Raw genomic sequence first — 25,911 nt, 5'->3', positions numbered from 1 at the left:
CTGTTGCTGCCATCAGGCTCCCCATAGGCATCAGGTAGGCCACTGTGAGAACAGGATGCTGCGTTCGATGGGCCAGTGTCTTGACCCAGGATGCGCTTCTTTTGTTCACACACGCTCGCACAGTGAGCCTTTCAGTGGGGTTGCATCAGAGTGCAGAAGTGCTAAGTTTTGATCCAGGCAAAATGGGTACAAGTAGGGAGGGCACTGTCCCACTTTGATCCCGCCTCTGGGCTTCACACAGGAATCATTTGGCCACTATGAGAACAGGTTGGTGGATTAGATGAGCCCTTGGCTCGATCCAGAAAGGCTTTTCTTACGTTCCTATGTGACCAGCAGGTTGCAAAAGCTATCTTGCATTGGATGTCACCCATGTATTTTATGAATTGTAATATTTTAACGTATTGTGATATTTTGAACTTGTTGCAGGAGTGGTGCATAGGCTCTAGCAGGGACGGCTGATTTTCTCCCCCCTTTGGTAATCTTTAACCTTTCCCATGCCATATCAGCTGTCCTCCTGATCCATTAGTGCTAATGGCCAGGCTCTCACATAAGCTGTTAGTATTCATTAAGGAGTTATCAAGTAACGAGAGAAAGCAGATGCCCGGGTGTTTTTGTTGGGGGAGGGTGTTTGAGGGTGGGGAGTGTCAAATCATTTCTGCCAGCTTGGGATTTAAAAGACACAAAGAGAGAAGTGACTACAGATGTTATTGAGTGACATGGAAACCTGGGTGTGTAGATTTGCTGTTTGACATTCAGAAGAACATCCTTCTTTTAGCCTGTCACGTCGTCAACGGAAATAAACGTAAAAGGACTTCTGTTAAAAATGCTGATAACATAACACCACTGTCTGCATTTAAAAAAAACAAACAGATTTTATTTATATATTTTTAAAATGTCTGGTTTCCCATTAATGTGATGCCATGTTGTGGCATTATAGCATGACAGCTGTCTTTGAGAAGTGGCTAACACTAAGTTCCTGGTTTCAATCTCCCCTCCGCCATGAGCCACCAAAACTGGCAGTTGGGGTGGCTGAACCTGTAGATTTCATTTTTTCTCAAATATTATGTTCAGTTTTCCACACTTCCAAATCAGTTTGCATTAAAAAAACAAAAAAACAGTGTGCATGAAAATTCATCAACACCTATGTGGAAATTTCTCCTAACATCATTTTTGTAGGCAGTTTTTCCTAATGTACACATTTCTGCAAAGTAATTTCCCCTAATATAATGCATTTTGGTATGCTGATTTCTCTAATGTATGCATTTTTATATCACCCCGGTATTTGCATTTTTGGACACATTGTTTGGCTGCAGGACGGCATTGCAAAATTCACAGAAGTGCCAATTTCAAAAGATGGCTGTGGTTCGTTTCATGTATGGTTTCGGTAAGTGTGAATTAGGTGAACTTTGCCTTTAAATGTGAACTGCATTGAATTTCTCCTCCATCCCTAGTCAGAAGTAGTGAGGAAGAGTTTGGATTTGATATCCCGCTTTAGCACTACCCAAAGGAATCTCAAAGCGGCTAACATTCTCCTTTCCCTTCCTCGCCCACAACAAACACTCTGTGAGGTGAGTGAGGCTGAGAGACTTCAAAGAAGTGTGACTGGCCCAAGGTCACCCAGCAGCTGCATGTGGAGGAGTGGAGACGCGAACCTGGTTCCCCAGATTATGAGTCTACCGCTCTTAACCATTACACCACACTGCCTCCTGGCTTTCCCCAGAAACTGGGACAAAATGAGAATATGCTTTCACAATTCCTATTCTGCTGGAACTCAGGGAAGGGTAAAGGGTAACAGCCTCTGGAAGCACTTTGAGGCTTCTGAGCATCTCCCAGCCTAGAACCTGAATACTCCCCTCCCTGAATACTCTCGTCATAGGGCATGGAGGAAAGGAAGAGGAATGGGAAAATAAAGCTAGCTACCAAAGGGGGGGGGGAGTTGTACTCAGTGGTAGAGCATTTTTTCTGCATCCAGAAGGTCCCAGGTTCAATCGTCAGCGTCTACAGGTAGGACTGGGAGATGCCCTTTGTCTGAAACCCTGGAGGGCTGCTGCTGCCAGTCAGTGTGGGCAATGCTGTGCTAGATGGTCCAATGGTGTGATTCAGAATAAGGCAGCTTCCTATGTTCCTAATACCCAGCTGATCCATCTGTTCCTGCTTCTCTGGATGGCAGCTAAGGCACCCTTATTTAAACATGCAAGTGGCAATCTAAAAATGAATAGTTTTGTTGTTGTTTTAAAGAATAGCCAAGTATATATGACAGTATGATGCTGCTGATAAAATTAAGAAAGGGAAAAAGGATACTGCTTTTCCTTCCCAGTAACAGTGAAGAACTTGACAGACTACACAAGTTCAACACAATATCCCCACCCACAACTCAAAGGAAGGGAGGTCGACATTTGCCCTGAGCAATACAAAACCTGTGATTTTTCTCCCCATTTATCCGTGGCTCCATTGGCATTGGCAGTCATCATTATGGGACACACATTTCTTTTCCTTTTTAAGGTTTTATTTGTTTTTCCTAAGGAAATTGCATGACCTCTGCCTCCCTTTGTGGGTTTCTCTGGAGTTGTTGTTTTGTTGAGGTCAGCCAGGCCTCTCCAATTGAAAACTCCCTTTCTGATCCCTCTTCTTCAAAACCACCATGTTTTCTCTCGCAAAGTGAGAAGCTGGCAAGTTATAATCAGTAGAGCCTGCGAGAGCCAAGCATTTGCTGACCAACACTGCAATTTTGTTTTTGTTGTTAGTGAAAGCAGAATGTACATAGGAATGCACATATGTCACAGCACTAGGGTGCAGCAATCGGTGTAGACAGATTTCGTATTCTTTAAACCAAGTTGCTAGTCCTTATAGCAGTAAAAACTCTTATATTCTCTGTCAACATTTACACTTCTTTATTTATAAAGGTAAAGGTAAAGGGACCCCTGACCATTAGGTCCAGTCGTGACCGACTCTGGGGTTGCGGCACTCATCTCGCTCTATAGGCCAAGGGAGCCGGCGTTTGTCCGCAGACAGCTTCCAGGTCATGTGGCCAGCATGACTAAGCCGCTTCTGGTGAACCAGAGCAGCACACGGAAACGCCGTTTACCTTCCCGCCAGAGTGATACCTATTTATCTACTTGCACTTTGACGTGCTTTCTAACTGCTAGGTTGGCAGGAGCTGGGACTGAGCAATGGGAGCTCACCCCGTTGCGGGGATTTGAACCACCGACCTTCTGATCGGCAAGTCCTAGGCTCTGTGGTTTAACCCACAGCGCCACCTGCGTCCCTTTCTTTATTTATACTTGTTCATTAATATATCCCACTCTTCCTCCAAGGAGCTCAGAGTGGCTTACACGACTCCCTCTCCACATTTCATTCCCTCAAAAACCCCGTGTGATAACAGCCTGAGAGCTGCTTTACCCAATGAACTTCATGGGTGACCAGGTTGGCAGGTAGGGAATGACCTCGTGTTATCCCCCAAACAAGCCTTTGAAATAAGTTATTATCAGAGTTCAAGGACACACGCCAGCCAGGCAAAAACACTCAAGGAGGATGTGAAGAAGGATCAGTGAGGGGTATGTCCTGGAGAGACATCCAAGGGCCAGACAGAAAGGTCCTGGGGGCCACTTTTGGCCTCTGGGCCTGATGTTCCTCACTCCTGGGCTATAGCAAGTTTCAGTATTTTTAAAAGAAATTTCAGAATCTGTTTTCAGGGCGGGGCGGACTGTTGCTCTTGTATATTTGTTTTATCCTATGCACCATTCTGAAAACCTGATCTGCGTTTAAAAAAAATGTTTCAAATCCATCAATTAAAATGAAAAACGACGGCACGAGCCCAGCCCCAGTGGCTGCTGACATACTCACTTTGGCTGCACTGATGACTGTGGCAGTGTATGACTGGATGTTGTCTCCACAGGCCCCACCCCGAGACTGATGGCACCGGATCAGCTGAGAAGAAAGAGGGAGAGCGCCAGTGTCACTCCTAGTCAATTGCACAGTCAGTTCTGACACGTTTAGATGCCTCTTGCGGGCATAGGATCCTTCCCTGGACTCCTCGTTTCATACAGATCGCGCAAAAACAAACAGCCCCCAAAACCTCAAGAAACTGTTAACGTTTTTCTCCTCTCCCCCTTTTAAAATAATCTTTTGGGTGCCACCCAGACTGTCATGTACTCTGCCTTTTATATGTGTGTATGTATTGTGTGTACACACACACAATAACTTTAGAATGGGGAAATTAGTGAGAGGGAAAAGATACAAAGCTGGCAGCCCTCCCACAACATAAATCTGAGAGCCTATAAGTGAGACTCAGATCCATGACAACTTGAAGCCGTTGGCATGCCAAGGACAGAAGGGTGCAGCATATTCTGAAATATATAGATATTATTGAGGGTTTAGAAAGGGTAAGCTTGTGAAAAAGCACCATGGCTCACTAATATATTTAGACACAGAGCCATCTTTAGCATATGTGCCGCCGGGGTGCAAAGATCTGCCCAGCGCCCGTGAACTTTTTTTGGGAGGGGGAAAGCCAAAGTTGTTGACCTTGGGGGGGGGCAAACTCAAAAAATTGGGGGGGGGGTTTGCTCACCTATAACAACAACGCAGGGAAAAAACTGCTTTTGTTTCCTGACTCGTCAGGAATATTTGATGCTATGGAGTAACAGAGCGACAGAGGAGGGGGGCGGGGACTTTGGCTCCATTGCTTTTCACTGCCACCGATCAAGAGGGACTGGTATACTACAGTACGTATACATTTGGCGCCCACCAAAATTTGGCGCCTAGGTGCACCACACCCTTTGCACCTCTGGGTAAAGACAGCCCTGTTTAGACATATAGCTAAAAAGATATTTTGATTTAACAGGGGATTGGGCAGGAGAAGCAAGTTGGGTTGAAGCATTGACTCATTTGCACTGAGCTCGCACAGGTCCTTACATGGCTCCGTCCACATACAAGAGGAAAGCACCAGTAGGAATCCCAAGGAAATATTGGTGGAAGAGGGTAGAAATCCTTCTAAAACAGCCCAATGAGGACTGAGAGTGCACAGCAGCCATGGAGTCATGGCTGATTGTTGGAGGAGAGAATGGAATGAAGCAGCTGGAAACCTGAACAGGAGCACCCTGCCACTCTGCAGCCTTTTGTTGCAGATCCCACTTTTATCTCCTGTTTGTATAACCTAATTATAAGGAGCTTCCTTACAACCATGAACAGACATGCCTCTATAATTATTTGTCACTAGCAAAATGGCTATTATTTTATGGCAGGCCAGGGATGGGTGGGTTTTTCCGTGTGTGTTCTCCTCGCATTTATTCTATGAAGGCTAGGGTTGCCACATTTCAAAAACTGAAAAGTGAGCTTTTTCAAACTTTACCCAAAGTTCTTGAGCTTCAAAATTGCAAAGAAATGACATTTTTGAACTTTTTCTAAGGAAAATTGGCAAAATTGACACTGCCAACATGGGTTGCCATACACCTGGATTTTCCCAGGCATTTTGCAGACGTCTGCCTGGATACTGCTTCCTACTGCATGTCCTACAGTATTTCTGGGAAATTCTGGATGTATAGCAACCCTAGAAGGCATTTGGCACCATATCCAACTGAAACAAAAGCACATGCGTCTTCATCCTGTTACCTATCCCCCTCTCTCCCCATCTTTCCATCGCTTGACTTCCTCGCCGTGGAAATGTTGACTGTAAGCTCCTTAGGTCACAAAGCACCACGCACGCTGATAGCATAATAAATCATAATTATGATAGCAAGGGAACCACTAGGAGGCTTAACATCCTTGCCAACGTTCCTGCAATTACAGAACTTCAGTAAATGTACCTTTAAGCATTTGAGTTCTTACCTTATTTTCTGCATAAGCCAGCCACCGGCTTCCTAGAGCTATGGGGTTCATGTTTGGCCCTGGGCAAGGATAGCAGCCTGTTGGGGGGAAAGGAACACTGAGAATACTGGAACAGACTTTCTTATGAACAACAAAATACAGGGGAAACCAGAAGCTGCATGGGTGTTTATCTCAGTTTCCCGCACCCTAGCTATTGCTGGACTCCAGTTCCCAACAGCCCCAGCTAGTGCTTCTGTTTCTGGCCCTGCCCAATCCTGGCATGAAGCCCTTGGAAGGTTACCCAGAAGGAAATGCGGCCTTCAGGCAGAAAAAGAAGTTTCCCATTCTTGCTGTAGTTAAACATGGCAGTCACTGGACTCCAGGATTTGGTATAATTCATGCAACTTGATCAACACGAATTATGTTATTCTGTCCCATGAACGGAATGGCGCAAGGTGATGGGCTGCATCCAACTAGGTTTTACTCAGAGGAGACCCAGCTGAAATTAATTTGCCTAAGTTAGTCATGCCCATTACTTTCAACGGGTCTACTCTGAGTATAACTAATACTGGACACAGCCTTCTCTTTTTCCATGTACGACCCCTACCCAGTATTCAAGCTTTCATAACTTCAAGGCTTGTCAAAGCATTGGGATCAGTTCTGCTCCAGACCCTCTGAGTAACTTCCCATCAGGCTTCCCAGTAGGCTATCAAGGCTGTTTTAAAAAATGGTGGGTCATTTAGCCTGCTTTACTTGCTCAGAGGAATAGCAGTCCTCATCATAAAGCCTTTCAGATTTGTACATTTGGGGAGGTGGGGGGAGCACTGATTTGCTTCAAGGAGGTCTGAAGCCACAGACTGTCTCCAGTTTGGACTGTCCTATATATCATTACATTGGCCCCACATAAGCTTAAAGGGACATTTGACCCATCCTCTCAATAGGCAAGGAAAGCTGATATACTGTTAAAGTGACTTATACCCTCTTTACCCCAAACAGAACAAGGGGAAGAGGGGAGAGATACTTTTATACAATTCCCTTCTTGCCATATCCATTTTATATGGCTTTTAAAATATATGCCAATGACATCTATCATTCTCTTCATCTTGTCCCACTTAGATTGGTTTTGGGTTTCTTGAAAAAGCCTTTTCAGTAGACAGTTCTCTTCCATCCCTTCTAATGAACATGTCAGTGGGTTGGTTTCTCTTTTTCAAAAGAAATAAAAATAATTGTCTGCCTCTTCCCAGCCCAGTGGGTACTCAACACTGCTTGATCTCCCAACCATGGTCAAGAGAGCAAGAGCACCCAGAAGACTTCTAACCTCCTCTCCTATCACAAAGGAATCACCTTTTGTAGCAAACCATGGTTAGAAATATGTCTACATCTAGGGGGTGGGGTTAACTTCAACATCTGAGAATTGGGTGTTTGAAGGCATGAATTTAAGGAACATGACAAGGTTAGGTCCATTAATTTCAATAGGTCTACTCTGGGTAACACTTGGTTGAATACAATCTGTGGATAACGTATCACTATATGGTTATTAGTCATGAAATTGCAAGGAACGTGTGTGTGCAGAGGCAGCCTACACCAAATGCTGGAGGCACAAGCAATAGCAGAAGGCATCACCCTCACACCTGACTTGAAAGCTCCCAGAGGCATCTGGCTGGTTGCTGCTGAAGACAGAATGCTGGACTAGTTACTGAACTATCTCCTAGCCACAATGGCCAGGTTCTGCCTCCACGGGAGTATGTGTGTCTCTAAATACTTGGTTCTGCCCCCAACATAATGCCTGCCCTCCTAAAATAAATCCTGGCTATGCCCATGCAGCAGAGCTATTCTGATGTCATACTCATGCTCTTAGGATCATGACTTGTGCTGAGCTTAGGTGCACTGGATTATTCAGTCCAGCATTCTGTGGCCTCAGGGAGACGTCATTCCTAATAGTGCTAATTTGATATCCTTTTCACTGGAAGCTGAAAATGAGACCTGTGCCCCACCACCAAGCTGCAGGAGCTCAGTAGTCTGAGCATGGGTGAAGGCAAGCAGCTTCTATGAACTGTCTGGCTGCAAGGCATGTGCTCTGCCACTGAGCTACGGCCCCTTAAGATGTCTGGAGCACCCACAGAACTACTGATAAACTCCACCAAACTACTGCAGTTAATCAAATCGCATGAACATTAAGAAGAGAGAGAAAGAAAGAAAGAAAGAAAGAAAGAAAGAAAGAAAGAAAGAAAGAAAGAAAGAACTATGCACACAGAAGCAAACCAACATGTTCAAGATCAAAGGGTCTTTATTCTCTCCCCATAAGACGCCACCACCCTGCATCAGCCAGATAATCCAACCAAAATGGGAACGGATCAAGACAAACAGAGGTGTAGAACGGGAACAGGGTAAATAAAGGATAGGAGGGGACGCTTTTGTTGCATGACACTGTTTATTCCCAGGAGACAGAAAAAAACAAATTGCCGAATCCTTTCAACTAATATTTTGTTTGTTCCTCCAAAAAGAAAGGGATAAATTAAACTTGTTTATAAAGACTATGAAGTAATATAGCTTGCAAATGTGTTTACAGAATCCCCTTGGAGATGAAAAGCTGTATAGAAATGCCACCACTCTCCCAGAGCCGTCGCATCTTCCATTGTTCTGAAGACTTCCTCTTGTTTAGATCTGCCCTTGACCTCCTCCCCAAGGGCTCCAACCCGGACCCTGCCAAGAGGAGACCCTTAATTCCTGGTGCAGTTTTGGCAAGGGCATTATGAGAACCAGACGAAGCCAAAGTCTGAGAGACTTCATCCAAACATTCTCCTGAACACCCAGCCACCCTCATCTAGCCCCAAGATTATCTACTTGGCTCATCAGGGTCTCAGGCAGACAGTCTTTCTCAGCCCTGCCAATTGGGATCCTTGGGGCTGGAGACACCAGGGACTATTGGCCAGGGACTTTCTTGTGCCTTAGACCACCACTACCCCAGTAGCATTCTCCCCCACCCCCCATAACCTTGTCTTTGGGGGTGGTGCATTAGAGCAAGCCCCTGTCTTCTTCCTTTTCAGCCTCTTCTCCCTAAGCAGGGGCGGGGAACCCTTTTTCAGCCAGAGGGCCACTTCCCCTTGTGAGTAGGTCCCCTGGGGCCACATGCCAGTGGTGAGCAGGGCCAGAGGTGGGCTGGGCGATGGCTGCAACTCTTACTGTAGCAAGCTACTGTGCAGCAAGGCCAGATGGCTGTGGCCTAGGAGGGCGATGGTGTATAGGGAGTCTTGGGGTAGAGATGGAGAGGCCCAGAACACCACAATCAGCTCCCAAGTCTGAGAGTCCTCACTAGGGGTGCCAATTTTAGTAAAATATTGGCGGAGTCCAGGTGAGCCCTGCCCTGCACAATCATATGATGTGGCGCGCGCACACACACACACACCATTTGAATGGGAATTCCTTTCAAATTTGTGGGGGGCTAGCCCCCTCAAATATTTTATTGGAGAGCCAAAGCAACCTTGGTCCCTAGGGGTCGGCTCCTACGTTCCTCACCACTTCCCTAAGAGGCTAGACACATCATAAAGGAAGCAGAGCAGACAGAGATCTGTTTGAGAATCCCCTTCAGGGGAGCCCCGAAGTCTACAAGAGTACTTAAAAAAATAAAAATAAAGTCTAAGGCGGCAAACAACAGCAAAATGGCTCAAAGAGGACTGAGCACATGCAACAGCTACGGAACTGTCAGGAAGGAGAGGACCAGGATGGTGTAACCTGGAGAAGGGTATCACTGAAAGCAACCCTGAACAGGAGGATTCCTGCTATGATATAAGGATGCACTGTAACTTTTTGTTACAGGTACACTGGTCAGACACCATACATTTAAGGCATATTTACACCTACCTACCAAAGAATCATGGGAGTTTAGCTACACTTCCAAGCACCCTTAACAAACTACAGTCCCCATGTTTCCTTGAGGTGTATGGGGTGGGAGAGAATGCATTTTAAATGTATGTTACAGATGCAACCAAATGGTTATTCCTGAGTTGCAGGGGGTTGGACTAAATGACCCCTGGGATCCCTTTCAATTATACAATTCTAGGATCATGCTGGAGTCCGGCCTGGTCTTGCTGTGCTTCAGGCAGGAGTTCTGGCCTTAAGTAAGCGCCACGGGCTTTGGTCTGATGACCAGCCAAAGGCAACCCCTGAGATATGTGTGTGTGTGTGTATTGCACTACCCTGGCGACAGCCAATTCTTACTCTCATGCTTTCTAGAAGCAAACCTTTCCAGGTGCAGGAACACCTCCAACCTTAATTCAGGGGGAAAGTGTATTGTGTGTATTATTATTTTTTGCCAAGGAGTGTTTCCATGTCTAGAAAACCGTGTTAGAAGCAGACAGGGCGCGCTCAGCGTGTAGACATGCTCCAACCGCCTGGCTGCCTGTGACAAAGCCTTTCAAAACTCAAAACGAACAGGGCAAGTGGAGTTTAAAGTGGTTTCCTAATCAAAGACAGCTGCACCGGGAAGCTGCAACAACATTCACCCCTGCAAGACGGGCCAAACTTTAAAAGGCAAACTATTCCGTCTCTGGTAAGGTTTTTAATTCCGAGCAGGCCAGCCAGCAGAAGCGCTCTGTCTTCCTTTCAGGGAGGCATCCAAAAAAACAGTGTTCACATGCAACTGCTCAGCTACTGAAGGATGCTGGCTCCATAAAAGAGCATGCTATACCTGAGCCTTGGGGGTTTACAGAGAAGGGTTGTAGCTCAGTGGCTTTCCTCGTACAAGGTCTCAGGTTCAATCCCCAGCACCTCCACGTAGGGCTGGGAGGGCTCTCCATCTGAAACCCTGGAGAGTTGCTGCCAATCCAAGCAGAGAATACTGAGCTAGATGGACCATGGGTGCGACTCTTTATAAGGCAGCTTCTAATGTTCTTAAGTCAGCCCTATATTTAAAGCCATGAGGACTAGACTCTTACTTTGTTTTCAGGGCACAGACAGTAGCTCAGTGGTGGGGCATCTGCTTTGCATGCTTAAGTCTCAGCTTCAATCCCTGGCCTCCTCAGGTAGAGCTAGGAATGCCCCCTGGGAGATCTGCTGCCAGTCAGAGGAGGCAGTACTGACCTAGTTAGGCATAAGAAAGCTCCCTATGCTTCTATGGCAATCGGCACAATTCAAGGTAAGGTGTTGAATTCAAAACAGTGGTTCTCAGTGTGAGCAGCATGAATTCTTGAGACATCTTTGGCGTAGGACATTTGAGGGGGGGAGAGACTCACAGCGGGGTCTTGCTAACGGCCACACACAAAAGTCCGGCACCAGTCTTGCATTAATAAACCATGGGACTGCACAATCTTGACATATCAAGAGCAGAATCATCAAGTTTTTTTTATAAAAAAAAATAGAACACAGTAAGCAGACTGACTAAATTCTCTAAGAAAAGAGCCTCTTTGGGGACTCAGATGTATCGCATCAATAGAAACTTGGTGCCAGATAATGGCTTCAGCCATTGTCTTCCTCCCCGGAGACTAAGAGCACATCATCAATGTGAGGTTGACAAGAGTCGGGGGAAAGTGGGGCTGGCACTGGCTGTTGGACACAGAGCCACTGCTGCCGTATCACCATGTCCCAATCGCCTGGTCTCTTCCGGGGGGAGAAGAGTCACCCTCCCCCCCTTCTAGGATGAGTAGTTGGCAGAAGCGCCGGAGCTGTCATAGCAGGAAACTGATGCACCAAACAGCCGTTTATTTACTTTTGATAAATGTGTCCCTGTGCCTCTTCCCCACTTCCTCCAGCCATCCCAGTCACCGCGGGGGAAATGGGATGTTCTTCAGAGGACCATTAAGCGGCAGAGGAAGAATAGGCAAAGAGCACCATAAATTAACAACAGGCAATCAGAGAGGGTTAAGGCAATTGACTTCTTGCCTTAAAGCCACGGGATCAAGTCTCGTCAGGTGGCCACCCCATCTAGTAACACCCCCCTTAAGGGCAGAACATATGCTTTGCGTGCAGAAGGTCCCACATTCGATATCTAGCATCTCCTGGTAGGGCTGGGAATGTCCCCTGCTTGAAACCCCCAGAGTCCTGTGTTATGTGGACCAATGGTCTGACTCTGCGTTCCTCTTTTATTTTATCCTTTATTCAGCTGCCTATGTCCCTCTTTTAATTAATCATTCATTCAGAACCACGAGGACTTGGAAGTTTTTGAGAAGAAAGGCCAGAGCTCAGTGGCAGACGGAATACTTTGCATGGAAAATATTCCGTTCCTGACTTCTCCAGGTAGGAACATCTCCAGCAAAGGAATGTACAAAGCTGCCTTATACCAAGTCAGACCACTGGTCCATCTAGTTCAGTGTTGTCTACACTGATTGGCAGGGGCTCTCCATGGTTTCAGACAAGACATCTCTCCTGGAAGATGCCAAGGATTGAACCAGGGGCTTTCTGCAAACAAAGCAGCTGCTCTAGCACTGAGTTAGTGTTGCTTGATGTGGTACCACAGCCTTGTCAATGTCTGGATATGTGCCAAGACTGCAGCTCAGCATCTCGTACAGATAGAGCCCCTTCTATTCTTCACCCCACCCCAGTGGAAATCCATAGCTAAAGCAAGTGGGAGACTTCAGAAATCTGCTCTTCGGGTCAAACAACAGCAATTCTTAGTGACTGCACCACGTTGCCACCACATCAAACTGTCAGCATCTATCGGTCCCCTTGAACACAGACTACAAAAAATCAAATGAGCTCTCAGGGTTTTTGTTGTTGTTGTTTTAAAACAGGCTTAAGAATTCCTGATTCAACTACAATAAAGAAAAGTTTTAAGGGGGGGGAAACCTCCAGCTCAGACCATAAGCATATATGTCATTTTTTAAAAGTTTTTAAAACCTGGAAGTTTAATGCTAAAATCTGAAACTTTTGAAGGAGAGTTAGTCACAAACTGGTTATAATTTGAGGCACCCATATCCAAGTTTGGTACAGTTACCCCCCACCCTAGAGTTTTCCTTTCTAAAGGTTCAGGAAGTTCTACTTGCACACACACACACACACACACACACACACACACACACGGTCTGTAGCTCATTGGTAGAGCATCTGCCTTGCATGCAGATGGTCCCAGGTTCCATCCCCGCATCTCCAGGTAGGGTTGCGAGGCAGACCCCTGCCTGAAACCCTGGAGAGCCGCTACCAGTCAGTGTAAACACTGAGCTAGATTATGGGGAAGAGTGCATACACTGGCATCTACTGTTGAAAATAACATTTTATAAAAGGAATTACATTAGGGATGTTGCTTAGCAAATGTCTGAACGTGAGGCAAATCTGCAAACAGAAAATGGGTATAGAGTCGTACCTTGGAAGTTGAACAGAATCCGTTCCGGAAGTCTGTTCGACTTCCAAAACATTCGGAAACCAAAGCACGGCTTCTGATTGGCTGCAGGAAGCTCTTGCAGCCAATCAGAAGCCACGGAACCCCCCCCATTGGATGTTCAGGTCCCCCAAAAAAATCAAAAACCGGAACATTCACTTCCGGGTTTCGATCGATCAGGAGCCGAAAGGTACGAGTACCAAGGCATTTGACAACCAAGGTACGACTGTATTTGGAGAAGTAAGTGGTTAAAATGCTGGTGGATTTTCATGAGAAAACAATAGAATCATAGTTGGAAGGGGCCATGAGCATCACCTAGTCCAACCCCCTGCAATGCAGGAATCTTTCGCCCAACATGGGGCTTGAATCCATGGCCCTGAGGTTAAGAGCCTCCTGGTCTTTGCCGACTGAGCTATACTGCAACCTGATGCCAAAAATATGGCAGGCTGACGTTAAGATTGGGGAAATGGGGGGCAAAAAACCTGAGAGAAAGCAAAATTGACAGATCAACACATCCGCACCCTCTTGTTTGCAATCCCCGCAACTGGAATTCGGCAGCGCACTGCCTCCGAAACTGGATATAAAATATAGCCATCGTGTTGCCAGGGGGCAGGGGTGTGAGTTAGTAAATGGGTGGGTGGGCCTCCCTGCCTAAAGGCTAGATAGATGGCCTTTCAAACTCTACGTTGTTCAGAAGTTTTTAGAGATCTGATTATGTACAACTTACTTTGGGGCAGGGGGTGGAGGAAAAGACTAAGAAAGTAAGGCAATAAAATCAGGAAGGGATTTTATTTCCCCACAAAATCTGAGGGGGCAGGAAAGGAAGTACCCCATACAGATCTGATTTCACACTTTAATTCAGAAAATGTTATTAGCAGCCATGGAAGAACCATGTAATGCCTTGAAATCAAGGCTAGTTTCCCTGCTGCTTTGGCTTCAGCAAACGGAAAAGCGGATCCCTCGGTTATCTCAAGGCCATGATGTGGGGAGAAACTGACACCTATTGGTAACTTTCAGATTACTCCACGAATGCTGTTTTTCTCCACTTTGAAGAAAGGGACGCTGCTTTAAGCTTTAAACACACACACACAAAGAGGAAAACGATGTAATGCAAAGACTAAGTAAATTCAAGGCATTTCCAGCCCCCTCCTGCCATTAAATTCTAAGCTTATTTAGCTATTTTTCCTTTTAAGGACAACCAAACCTACTTCTAAAGTAAGCTTGGGTTCCAGCATGCAGAGAGGGGACCACGATAAGCAAACAAATATACATTAAGGCTAGCCTAGTTCATCCTCTTCAAAAGGTCAGAAAAGTTTACATTTAACATCTGGGGCAAAAGACAGATTTCTGCTTACACAAACTGAAGTTAGGACTTCTGTCAGGGTGGACCTCAGTTCCTCTCCTTCTTCAGATGCCCGTTGTTTCCCCACAGAACAAGACAGGGACATGCAAATGTGGACGCTAATTCATGCACGGACTTATTTATTTACAAACATGTAGCCTACTTTTCCAGTGGTGTCCTCAAGGAGGCTCAAAGCATAAATAAAAGAAGCAGCGCACCCTCCTCAAACTTGGTGCACAGTCGTTCTTTTCCGCATTAAGAACTGGAGGTACGCTTCAGTCTAGTTGATACAGAACCAGCTAGGGACAGGCAAATCTGTCCATTCCAATTTATCACTTTTCCAATCATCAGTTCTGCACATTTCAACATGAGGTGGGGTTTTTTTAAGTCCTCATGAAAACCCACCAACATTTCGCCTAATACATGCATTTCTACTCACACTTTCCCCTAGTATATTTATTTTTGAACGCATTACTTGGTGTGAGAACAGCACAACAAAATTCAGAGAAGTGTGGACTTCAAAGTATGGTTGTCGCTTTGGTTTGTGGATTGCTTCAGAAACTGCAATCCGGGAACCTCACCTATAAATGCCAGCTGAATCTAATTTCTCCCCCATCACTAGAACCAACTCATGTGAACACCAAAGGTGACACAGAATTCCAGGCGGGCAAGTGAGCAGGGCTGATTTCTGTCTCCCCAACCAGCCCGCTTGATTTCTGTGCTGTCTGGAAATGGAGCATAGAAATGCAGTAAGCTGGCTAAGGGTGAACAGAGCTAGGGCCAGCCCAAGACGTTTTGGCAACTGAGGCGAACCCACAAAATGTTGCTTCTCATCGGCAAGTAAAGAAGTGGGGAGTGAAGTTCTACACTGGGAACGAAAGGCATGGAATCAAGTCATCCTTACCCAATGGTTGAAGGTGGTTGCAGAACCCAGGAGACCCCAAAGCGCAGCCCTTGCCATTTTCTCCTTAGGGGTGGGAGGAGACCAACAGTGCTCCCTATTTGTCTAGGCAGCATTGCGGGGGAGCTGGAAGGAGGAAGCAGATCTGGCCTCCAAGGGGAGTGTTGCAGCAGACAATACATTCCTTGGAGAGTGGATCTGCTGCTCTTGTGGATCCTGCCACCCAAGGCAGCCACCTCACCTTGCCTCATGGGCGGGCCGGCCATGGACACAGCAATCCATCCGTCCTTCTGACAGCCCCCTTGGCAGATTACAAATTATTTTACTAGTCTGCTTAGAGACTAATTGCTTGCATTTCTATGCTGGTTGCAGAAGAGGGGGCCTTATCCTATTCCACGGTCAGCCCAGAGTTGTAGGCCACTAACCCCTTAGAAGGCTAGTAAAGAATCTACAAGCTTAGAACATGTGTAGGCTTGTTTACACTAAAATAAATATGGGGGGGGGGTTCAACCATCAGTTGTGGTGTGGGCAGCATCAAAGAATCCCAATGTGTCACTGCTTTCTGCTTCAGGATGATGTCACTGCAGCTGGGGGTAGAGGTGGTGGGGAAATCAGCATTGCAGATTCCTGCTCTGATGGATTTAGAAGCAACAAGGGATGCTGCAGCCCCTCTGATGACACAATAGTTCTCAACCACCTGACACCTGTGCAGTGGAGTCCGCCACGGTTTCATCTTATTCCCCATGCTGTTTAACATCCACTGGGTGAGGTCATCCAGGGATTTGGAGCATGCTGTCATCAATGTGTGGATGACAACCAGCTCTATTTCTCCTTGTCAGCAGAATCACGGGAGGCCGTGCTGTCACTGCTGCTGCTGCTGCTGCTGGACTGGAGGCAGTAATGGGCTGGATGAGAGTCAACCCACTGAGATGGAATCCTGAGGAGGTGCAGTTCACATGCCCAGGATGCAGGAAGATGATCTGCTCCTAACAGGGATGACCTCCCCTTAACGGAGCAGTTTTGTAGTTGGGGAGGGGGAACTACTAGATCAGGCATAGGCAAACTTGGCTCTCGGGGACTACAACTCCCATCATCCCTGACCACTGGTCCTGTTAGCTAGGGATGATGGGAGTTGTAGTCCCAAAAACACCCCAAGGGCCGAGTTTGCCTATGCCTATACTAGATCCAGTAAATGTGGCATCTGTGATATGCATTACATTTTTCTCAGCTATGGTTTGCCAGCTATAACCATTCCTGGACTGAGATGGTCTGGCCAGAATAACTCATTTTCTAACAACCTTCTATTTTTATTGCTGTAATAAGCTGGGAGGGGGCCATCCTTGAAGACAGTTCAAGGAAGCTGGCACATACTTTTTGCAACCATATAACGTCAGTTTTACAAGTGTTGCACTTGTCATATGCATGTGACTGAGCAAACCTGAACAACTTTGCTCCTAAGTACTCAAAGAAGTGCCTCTCCCTATATCAATCTGCCTGGGCCCTAAGATCTGCAAAAGAGACCCTTCTAGGGGTCCTGCCAGCATTTCTGGGGTACATCAGGCATTAACTGTGGGCCTTTTCTGTGGTGGCACACCAGGTATAGAATTCCCTCCTATTAGAATTATGACAAGTGTGTACATTGTATAGCTTTCTCCACCAGTTGAAAACATCTTTCTTCCCCAAGGCACTTGAAGGTAGTTGATGAATCCTTGTCAAATATAACTGCTTTCTGCTGTTGCTTGGTATGGATTTTAGTACTGCTCTTCATGTGCTATATAGCCCATGCAGGGCAACCTCTTGCCCTCCAGATGCTGCTGAACTACAACTCCCATCAGCACCAGCAAGCATGATCAATGGCCAGGAATGATGGAAGTTGTAGTTCGGCCACATCTGGTGGGCCAAAGGTTCCCCACAACTGTTATATCATGTTTTATAATTTTAGTAATACATTCTATATGTGTAAACTGCCCTGGGGTTATTTATGATGAAGAGTGGAACACAAATTTATTGAACTAATAAATAAAATTTTAAAAAACAGTGTGCCCTGGCACAACCTTTTTGCCTTGCAGTAGAAAATGCTTTTAAAAACAAGAATAGACCTATAATGCCAAGTCAGTATAAAACGGGAAACAATCTGAAATAGCAACTCCCAACCATCTACAACCAAGGCAAGTTAACAGAAGTGCCAACTAAGTAACGCTGGTGTATTTCTGATCAGAGCAGTTCAAAGGGTCATCGCCAGTAAGTTCCTGCTGCCAGGGGTAACCAAGCTTACCTGTAAAAAGTTGTCATTTCTGCATCGTCAAACAAAGCGATTATATGGAAGCAAACATTCTCTAAACATCCATGTTTTACAAACCTTGAAAAAGGTATCTCTAGCCCGATATGAGTTTACTTGAGGAATATCATATGTGGTCTGAAATACTAAGGGAAAGATTGTGCACTTCCTTAATGGCATCCCTTTTGCACACGTCCCATTGAATAAGCAACTATTATCCCATTAGAAAACCATTTCAAACCAGAAGAAATCTGGGAGCAACACTTTGAACACACGTTTTAATTCCTACATCAGTAGGATGAGGATTGTCAACAGGTTGGGTGCCAGAAAAAGCAAACAGGAATAATCCAATGGGGATGGTTTGGCACTGTGTAAGAGCACACCTCTCTCGCAAAACTCTCCTACCAGGAATGATGAACCTGTGGCCCTTCATGCCACCTGAGGCCGATGGGAATTTGAGTCCAGCATCATGGGGGGGGGGTCACCTCCATTTTATACCTTTCAAGGGGGCTTGTGCAGGACAAATCCCATTGTCATGCCCCTTGGTTTTACAAGTACTGGGTCCCCAACAGATCGACAATAGCTCCCAGATTTGGCCACCATGCAAACAGTTCTCTGTTTTTAAGGAGGTCACCTAAGCCAGGTAGCAAGTCTGATCAAGTTGGGTTTGATTCGACCACAACCATTCAGGAAGAAGAGGAGGGGAAACAGAGCTCAACAGGATGCTTACTTGTGACAAAGAACTTTTTGGTGAAGGTACAGCTGTCAAAGGCAGCAATTTTCTCCTGTAAGACGACAACAAGGATCCTGGGAGTGAAAAACAAAACAACAATGAAATATCAAGATACTAAAAACTGAAATGGTGGGATTTAGACATTCTGGTTTCTATAGGGTATAATAATAATAATAATAATAATAATAATAATAATAATAATAATAATAATACATACATACATACATACATACATACATACTAGTCCCGCTTTACAAATGCTCACTATGCAAAAATTCACTTATCCGAACACAAAGAATCATTACCCAAACTTCAAAATATAACCACAGGTTCAAATATCTGAACAGAAAGCAATTTTTACTTCCTTGTTTGACTTTTGCTGATTGGTTGAGGGAGGAAGATGGAGTGATTGGACAAATCAGAGAGCATTTTCTCTAGGTTTTCCCATCTCCCCTTCCCCCATGCTGGCATCAAAATTCCATGGTTGGAAACAATCAAAAAATTTCACATAGGAATCAATGGAAATCATTGACTTATTACATGAATACTTGCCTAACGAGCCATTTCCAGGGAAATGCACTGTGTTTGTAAAGCGGTATCTGTGTGTCACTATAATTATGATAATCACTATTATTGAAAGTTGTCTGTTCTCTATGCATCTGAACCCCTCTTAAGACGCCATAACCAAATTTTGTACGATGGTTCCTGAGATCAAGGAGCAAGTTTTTGTCTATATTTGGATATAAAGGTGGGTGCCATTTTGCTTCAAATGGCAGACTGAACCTTTCAAAACTGCACTGACTTGAAGGAATGACTACCTCAATTTTTTGTTTGTTGGTTTCTTAGAATTCCTGAGCAATGCTGGTTATGAAGCTGCTAACATATTTTAGGGAGCAGGCACTGCAGGAACAGAAGCTGAATTCTGTGGCCAATACCAGATTGAGTTATTTGGGATGGTGTGTGTGTGTGTGTGTGTGTGTGTGTGTGTGTGTAACCTCAGGTAGCAATCCTGGGTGTGAGAATGCAGGAACTGCAAATGTAGTGTGTGCCTTTTCCACCTGTGAGATGCCAGAAAAACACAAGAGGGTCTGTACCTCTTTAATAAAACCAATGTTATGCCTGCTGCAATTTACATTTATTTTTTTAAAAGCATCCTTTCCCCCCGGTGACTCAAAATGAAAATCCATCACTACCACACAGAATATTAATCTAAAAAGTGTTTCATCCTCAAAAATAATCACATTGCTGGTTTTTATTGCAAATCTGCCGGGCGTAACAGCCGTGCCGTATTTGCTGAAAGTGTTTTGTGTGTCCCCCGTTCCCCTCCCCACACCCTCCATACAATGGAATTAAGAGGAAGGGGGTGGGATAGGGTTTATGTAATGAATCACTTAAAATGATTATCAGGACATGAAGCACAAGGACGATGACAACAAAACAAAAATTTCAAGGGGACAACAGCTGGGAAGCCATTTTAGATCTCTGTAGTAGACACCACACATGGAATCAGCTCCAGCTGGTGCAAAATCCTGCAGTGAGGCTACTGGCTGCAGCAGCACATAACTCAGGTGATTAAAAGCTTGCACCGGCTGCCCATATGTTACTGGGCGAAATTTAAGGAACTTGTGTTGATTTACAAGGGCCTTAACAACTTGGGTCTAGGATACCTTAAGGACTGCCTCATCCCTTATAACCCTGCCCGATTACTGAGATCTTTGGGGGAGTCTTTGTTGGCCTGCCTCCCCCCATGGCCTGCCTCTGTTGGCCTGCCTCTGACCCATGGCTCAGATGTGCAGCTTATAACTACTTAAAAGCCTGCATTTGGTCCAAGCTGCTCCCATGGAAGGCAATGATGGACAGCAAAATGAAATATAAATGGCAAAGTGGGTTGGGGGCTGGATGGAGCAAAGTATCCAAAGATAAAAGGGCTTACCTTTTGTTGCAGTGCAGGTCATAAATGGGCGTTTTGAACTGTATGGATTTTACCATTTCACCAGTTCGCAAAGAATGGAGGTCCACGCAACAGTAAGGAGGGCTGGTGCTGAAAGACATCAGAAAAAACACAGGGTTGGCTAGCATATTTAGGCCAGCTAGCAAATTCAAGGAGTTATGATTAGGATACAAAGCCCACAGCAGCTTCCGAGCAGTTTATCTGAAGGCCCATCGCTTGGCCCATGTGTGGCTGCTCAGCAGCTTCAATCTGCAGAACTAGCACTTTGACAAGTACCATGTACTGTTCTTTTCACATTTGCGAGAAATGGATCATTTAGTGTGGCAGCGGCTATGCTCTAGAACTCCCTGCCAATTGATATTGGGCAGGCCCCTTTTCTATATAATTTCTGACACTTGCTAAAAACATTTTTGCTTAGACAAGGCTACCCAAACATGTCATTTTATTATGTACATTTGTTTTGGTTTTTTAACTGTTGGTTTTATCTAGATTTTGATAATTTTATTATGTTTACTGTTTCAAAGTCTGCTTCTATTGTTATTCTTAAAAGAGCATTTCATGCCATTTTATGTAAACCACTTACGAGATTTATTTATTGATTAAGCAGTACATAAATCTAGGAAAATAAAATAAACAAACAAAATGCATTTGAATATATAACAGTCAGAATGATATGATTCCCCAGAAGAGCAGAAAAATGACTGAATGTAGCAATCTGCAGAATGCTACCAATAATAATAATACAGTGGTACCTCGGGTTAAGAACTTAATTCATTCCGGAGGTCTGTTCTTAACCTGAAACTGTTCTTAACCTGAAGCACCACTTTAGCTAATGGGGCCTCCTGCTGCCGCTGCGCCGCCGGAGCACGATTTCTGTTCTCATCCTGAAGCAAAGTTCTTAACCCAAGGTACTATTTCTGGGTTAGTGGAGTCTGTAACCTGCAGCGTCTCTAACCTGAAGCGTCTGTAACCAGAAGTACCACTGTAATAATAGGGCACATACAGTGGCTCAGACGCCAGATTTGGGGGATGGGAGAGAGATCAGATTTGCAGCCCAACAGCAGTTCAGTGCTTCCCCATAGCTTCCTGCAGCTCCCCATACTAACAAAGTTTGCATCAATTGCATTATTTTTGTTAGAAAGGATTAAAAATGCAGACTAAATTAAGAAAAGTAAGAGAAACTATAACTATTCAAGCTGCATAGTTTTATGTGTTTTGAAAAATATAGTACTATCATTATGAAGTTTGCAAGCTCGCTTACAAAAACAATGCAGCAAACATGGTAAGACATGTGCACATATGAAACCAACATGACACCAAGACATGGCTTCTGGAGATTTGGGCTGAAACTGCACATTATGAACTACAGGGCCCACATCAGGGTGGGGGCTTAGGGCAGAGACCAGGGGCCCTGCAGTGCTTGGCAGCGTGAGCAGGAGTGGGCCCACATGCAAGAGGACCAGTTGATCATATTTTGAAGCAAATACACATTACCAGTCAATGAATGCACTTAACCAGTAAAAGGGCTCTCATTACAGAAGACCATTCAGTCCAGGGTCTAAAGTTACCTAACCGCACCACTGATTATGATGGTCACAAGGTGGCCCTGACGTCAGTGGCCCAGTGCGTCTTCCCCCTCTCCTATCAGGTAAGCTAAAACTGCACAGTGTGATGTCATCCTGCTGCGTGAACATCCCCGCCCATGCCAACGAAAGCAGCCAATGAAGCGGAGGGGGGAAACTTACAACGGGATGACATCATCTGCTATAAAGTTACTGGGAAAGGGAGAAGAGGAGACCGGGGAGAGGAGAGAACTACTACTTTTGGCAGCATTTCTCTGCCCCCGCCCCACCTCCAAACCAAGCGATCTCTGTAATGTCTAGCTTTCAGCCCCCGTGTTTTGACACATGGACAACTCAGGAGGATACTGGGTGGCCAAGAACTTTGAGATTTCACTGCGAAACACACACGTCGCCGGAATGGGACTTACGGACAAGCAGCTGAACTGCACAGCTGCCGATGTCAACCCCAGTACAAAGAGCCCATGGTCGTTTCAACAGGCTCCTTGTTTGTTTTAACAACAACAACAAAAAATCCATATGCGGCACGTGCCTCTTTTATCATTTTAATATAAATAAGGCTCTCCAGCTGTTCATTCAAAAGAGAAGCAGCCGCCGCCAGCTTTCTTTCAACAGAAAAAGGGTAGGCCGGGATGGAAGAGGAGAAAGGGAGAGTGGCAGGCGCCATTTTGCAGGCCAAGAAGCGGCTTTGATCTGGCAGTTTCACTCCCGCGACACCTTTTCCTTCCTCTCCCCCTTCTCCTCCCCGCCTCCTCAAGAGAGTGCACTGAAAGGTTGGTTGTTTCTAGGAAGCTGCGCAAAAGGGTCGGCTGTGTAACACACACAAACAGGAGAACACAGATTTTAAAACAGAGGGGAGGAAATATTACAAAAAAGGTGTTTGCTACTGCTTACCGGTGCACCCAAAAGGGATATGAGGCTGATTGCATGGGTGGTAATACTTCAACTTCCCTCCCACAGGAGGCAGTGGTGGCCATCCCTATGGCTGGCTTTAAAAGAGGATTGGGCATATTCATGGAGGAAGAGAGGGTGACTGGTTGCTAGTAGCCATCATGGCTGTGTTCTGCCTCCAAGGTTGGAGGCAGTAATGCTTCTGAACAACAACTGCTGGAAACCGCAAGAGGGACGAATGCCCTTGAGGCTGGGTCCTGCTTGCCGGTTTCCGACAGACATCTGGTTGGCCGTTATGGGAACAGGAGGCTGGACTAGATGGGCCATTGGCCTGATCCAGCAGGCTCTTCTTAAGTTCTTCTGTTAACCTGCAGGAGTATGTAAGGGGGCTCATGACTGAGCTCCCATACATCAAAGCAGGCTTCCTCAACCTTGGCCCTCCACATGTGTTGAGACTACAATTCCCATCATCCCTGACCACTGGTCCTGTTAGCTAGGGATCATGGGAGTTGTAGGCCAAAAACATCTGGAGGGCCAAGGTTGAGGAAGTCTGCATTAAAATCATTAAACAAACAAAATCCCATACATATATTAAAGTCTTTAAACAAACAAACGAACAAACAACTCCCTGCACACTGCAAACATCTTTGGGAGAAGAGCTGAAAGGCTAGGTATCCCAGTGGTAGATATGTTTTCCATGTGTGTATAGGAACAAAGGATTGTAACAAACACAGCTTTACTTAGAGCAGACCCCCTGAAATTAATGAAGACACATGCCCATTTTCTTTCAGTTGGATACAACCCATAGGGAGCTGCCTTATACTAACCTTTTTAAATAAGCTAAGTGGCCGATCCATCACATCATCTTGTGGCTGCGAGTTCCACAAATAAATTGTGTGGACTTTGCCACCATAATGGACTGTGATGCCACTAGCTTTAACTGCTGAGGGTTTTTTAAGCTGGCTGGCTGGGGGCTAACAAAATGGCTGTAGGTCAGGGAAACACTGTGTTCCACTAACCCCTCCTTCGAATTAAGGAACATAGGAAGCAGTCAGACCACTGATCCATTTAGCTTAGTACTGTCTATCTGCACTGAGTGGCAGGCTCTCTTTTTTGGTTTCAGATGGGAGTTTCTCCCAGCCCTACATGGTGATGTCAAGGATTGGACCTGGAACCTTTTGCATGCAAAGCAGATGCTCAACAACACAAGATACCTTTCATAATATTTATCGGATTTGTCCAGAAAAACACACCAAGGTATTTTTTTAAAGTGACATTTCCCCAAAGTGTGTGCATATATCACTGAGACACAAAACAGCAGAACTCCTTTAAACCTACCACAAATTGCAGGAGGTATGGAAACACTTATTTTTCAAAATCAGAAAAAGGTGCTCCCAATCTTAAGACATGTGCTACTAAACCTAATCCTTTCACTTGGAGGAGGAAGCAATAGTAATTTGGAAAAGACATGGCAATTCTTTGCCCCAGATTGCCTAACAGCAGGTCTCAGGAATGAAATTTAAAATGCACCTTACCCTGAAGGGGATACAACCAAATCAAATGCACTTACATTTCCCTGCTTCTTTCCAGGCACAGCTCCACTTCACAAAGAACACAAGACTGCCTCTAAAACTGGTAGCGCTGCACTGGGTTTCCCCAGTCCCCTACATTAATTTATCCCAGAGGCAGGCAACATGGTGTCTTCCAAATGTTGCTGGACTACAACCCCCAACAGCCCCAGCCAGTGTGGACAATGGTCAGGGATGATGGGACCTGGAGTTCAACATTCATCTAAAAAGAGCATTATGTTGGCTACCTTATGATTGGCTCCTTTGTCCTGATATCATTACTATTTGCTTCCCACCCTGCCCTGTTTCAGCAGTCAATGAACCAAGTGGTCTTTAATGTTTTAAAGCCATAGGTTACAAAATAAGAGAAAGAATCCTGATTGCAAAAAAGTAACATTCGCGATAAAATCTTATTTATATAATATTATGAGCAAGTAAAACTTTGGCTCGAGCTTCCAAAAAGCAAACCTTCCCACGGCTAAAAGAGTTGCTCTAAGTCAGTTAATTGCAACTCAGGTCAGCTGGTAATTCAGATCAAGAGGTAAGTCTTTACTTCACATCACAAAGAAGATTGGCAATATAATAAACAATGTGGTACATCCTACACAGAGCCACAAGGACAGAGCCTCAACTCATAAGATTGTTTTTTTAGAAGGTTGTATAAAACTGCAGTTTGCACTAGCTGCAAACCATTTCAGGCAACAGCTTCAGCTGGGTGCTGGAGATTGTGTGTCTTGGCGATGGCAAGTATCAGCTGACCCAGACTCCACCTTCCCCAGCCCAATGCCCTCTGCGTGTTGTTGGACTACAACTCCCATCATCCTTCACCATAGGCCATGCTGGTCATGGCTCTTAGGAGCTGGACTCCAACAACATCAAGAGGACACCGTGTTGACAAAGGCTGATCCAGACACTGCAGGCAGGAGGGATTTCTCCACTTCTCTCCTCAGCTGAGAAGAGTGTCCTGGGCTCTCCTTGCAAGCCACCCAGCTTGGGGTAGAGGTGAAGGGAAGGCCAGAGGACAGCTGACCCAGCCAAAGAGTCTGAGCAGGCTCAGTGCTAGAGCATCTACTCTACATACACAAGGTCCAAGGTTCAATCCCTAGCATCTCTAGGGGGTGCTGGGAGAGAACTCAGTTTGAGATCCTGGAGAGCCACTGGCTGATAGTGAAAACAACCCTAAGCTTGAAGGACCAACGGTCTGTCTCAACTGTAAGACAACTTCCTATGTTCCTCCACTGAGTGAGGCCTGGCATTTGCTCTGGAATACATACAGTCCAAATTAAGAAGAGGGTTGGGTTTTTTTTGAAAAGCTTGACATGTTGTGCAGGAAGACCGAACACCATCTTAATCATACAGCAAGCCCGCTGCATATTTTATTCAATCAACTGTAATATTTGAACCTGGCTGGTCTCCACCAGCCAGACAGCAAATCATATGGCTACACAGCAATCTGGGACTCTGAGACAGCTGCCCATCTCTGCCCCCACCATAACGGCAGGAAAGCATGGATCCAAGATGTGCTTGGAAATGCTCAGGGTAGTAATAATACTAAT

The 25,911-nt window shown here is 45.4% G+C and overlaps 1 protein-coding gene across 15 annotated transcripts in view; it reads right to left on the bottom strand.

Moving 5' to 3' along the window:
- BCAS3 (BCAS3 microtubule associated cell migration factor) overlaps positions 1-25,911 on the bottom strand; it is a 467,771-nt gene that overhangs the window by 381,985 nt on the left and 59,875 nt on the right. For all 15 annotated transcript variants that reach the window (XM_083479822.1, XM_083479833.1, XM_083479824.1 and 12 more), the window contains 4 exons: positions 20,299-20,406; positions 18,363-18,439; positions 5,824-5,900; positions 3,844-3,927 (listed from right to left, as the gene is read on the bottom strand). In XM_083479822.1, coding sequence (XP_083335948.1) covers positions 3,844-3,927; positions 5,824-5,900; positions 18,363-18,439; positions 20,299-20,406 — 346 coding nt within the window. The remainder of the gene's footprint in view (positions 1-3,843; positions 3,928-5,823; positions 5,901-18,362; positions 18,440-20,298; positions 20,407-25,911) is intronic.

The sequence above is a fragment of the Podarcis liolepis genome (assembly GCF_965112155.1).
Source record: "Podarcis liolepis genome assembly, chromosome: 16".
Classification (NCBI taxonomy): Eukaryota; Metazoa; Chordata; class Lepidosauria; order Squamata; family Lacertidae; genus Podarcis; species Podarcis liolepis.
Note: the sequence above shows the minus strand (reverse complement) of the source record. Positions and strands in the feature narration are given on the sequence as shown.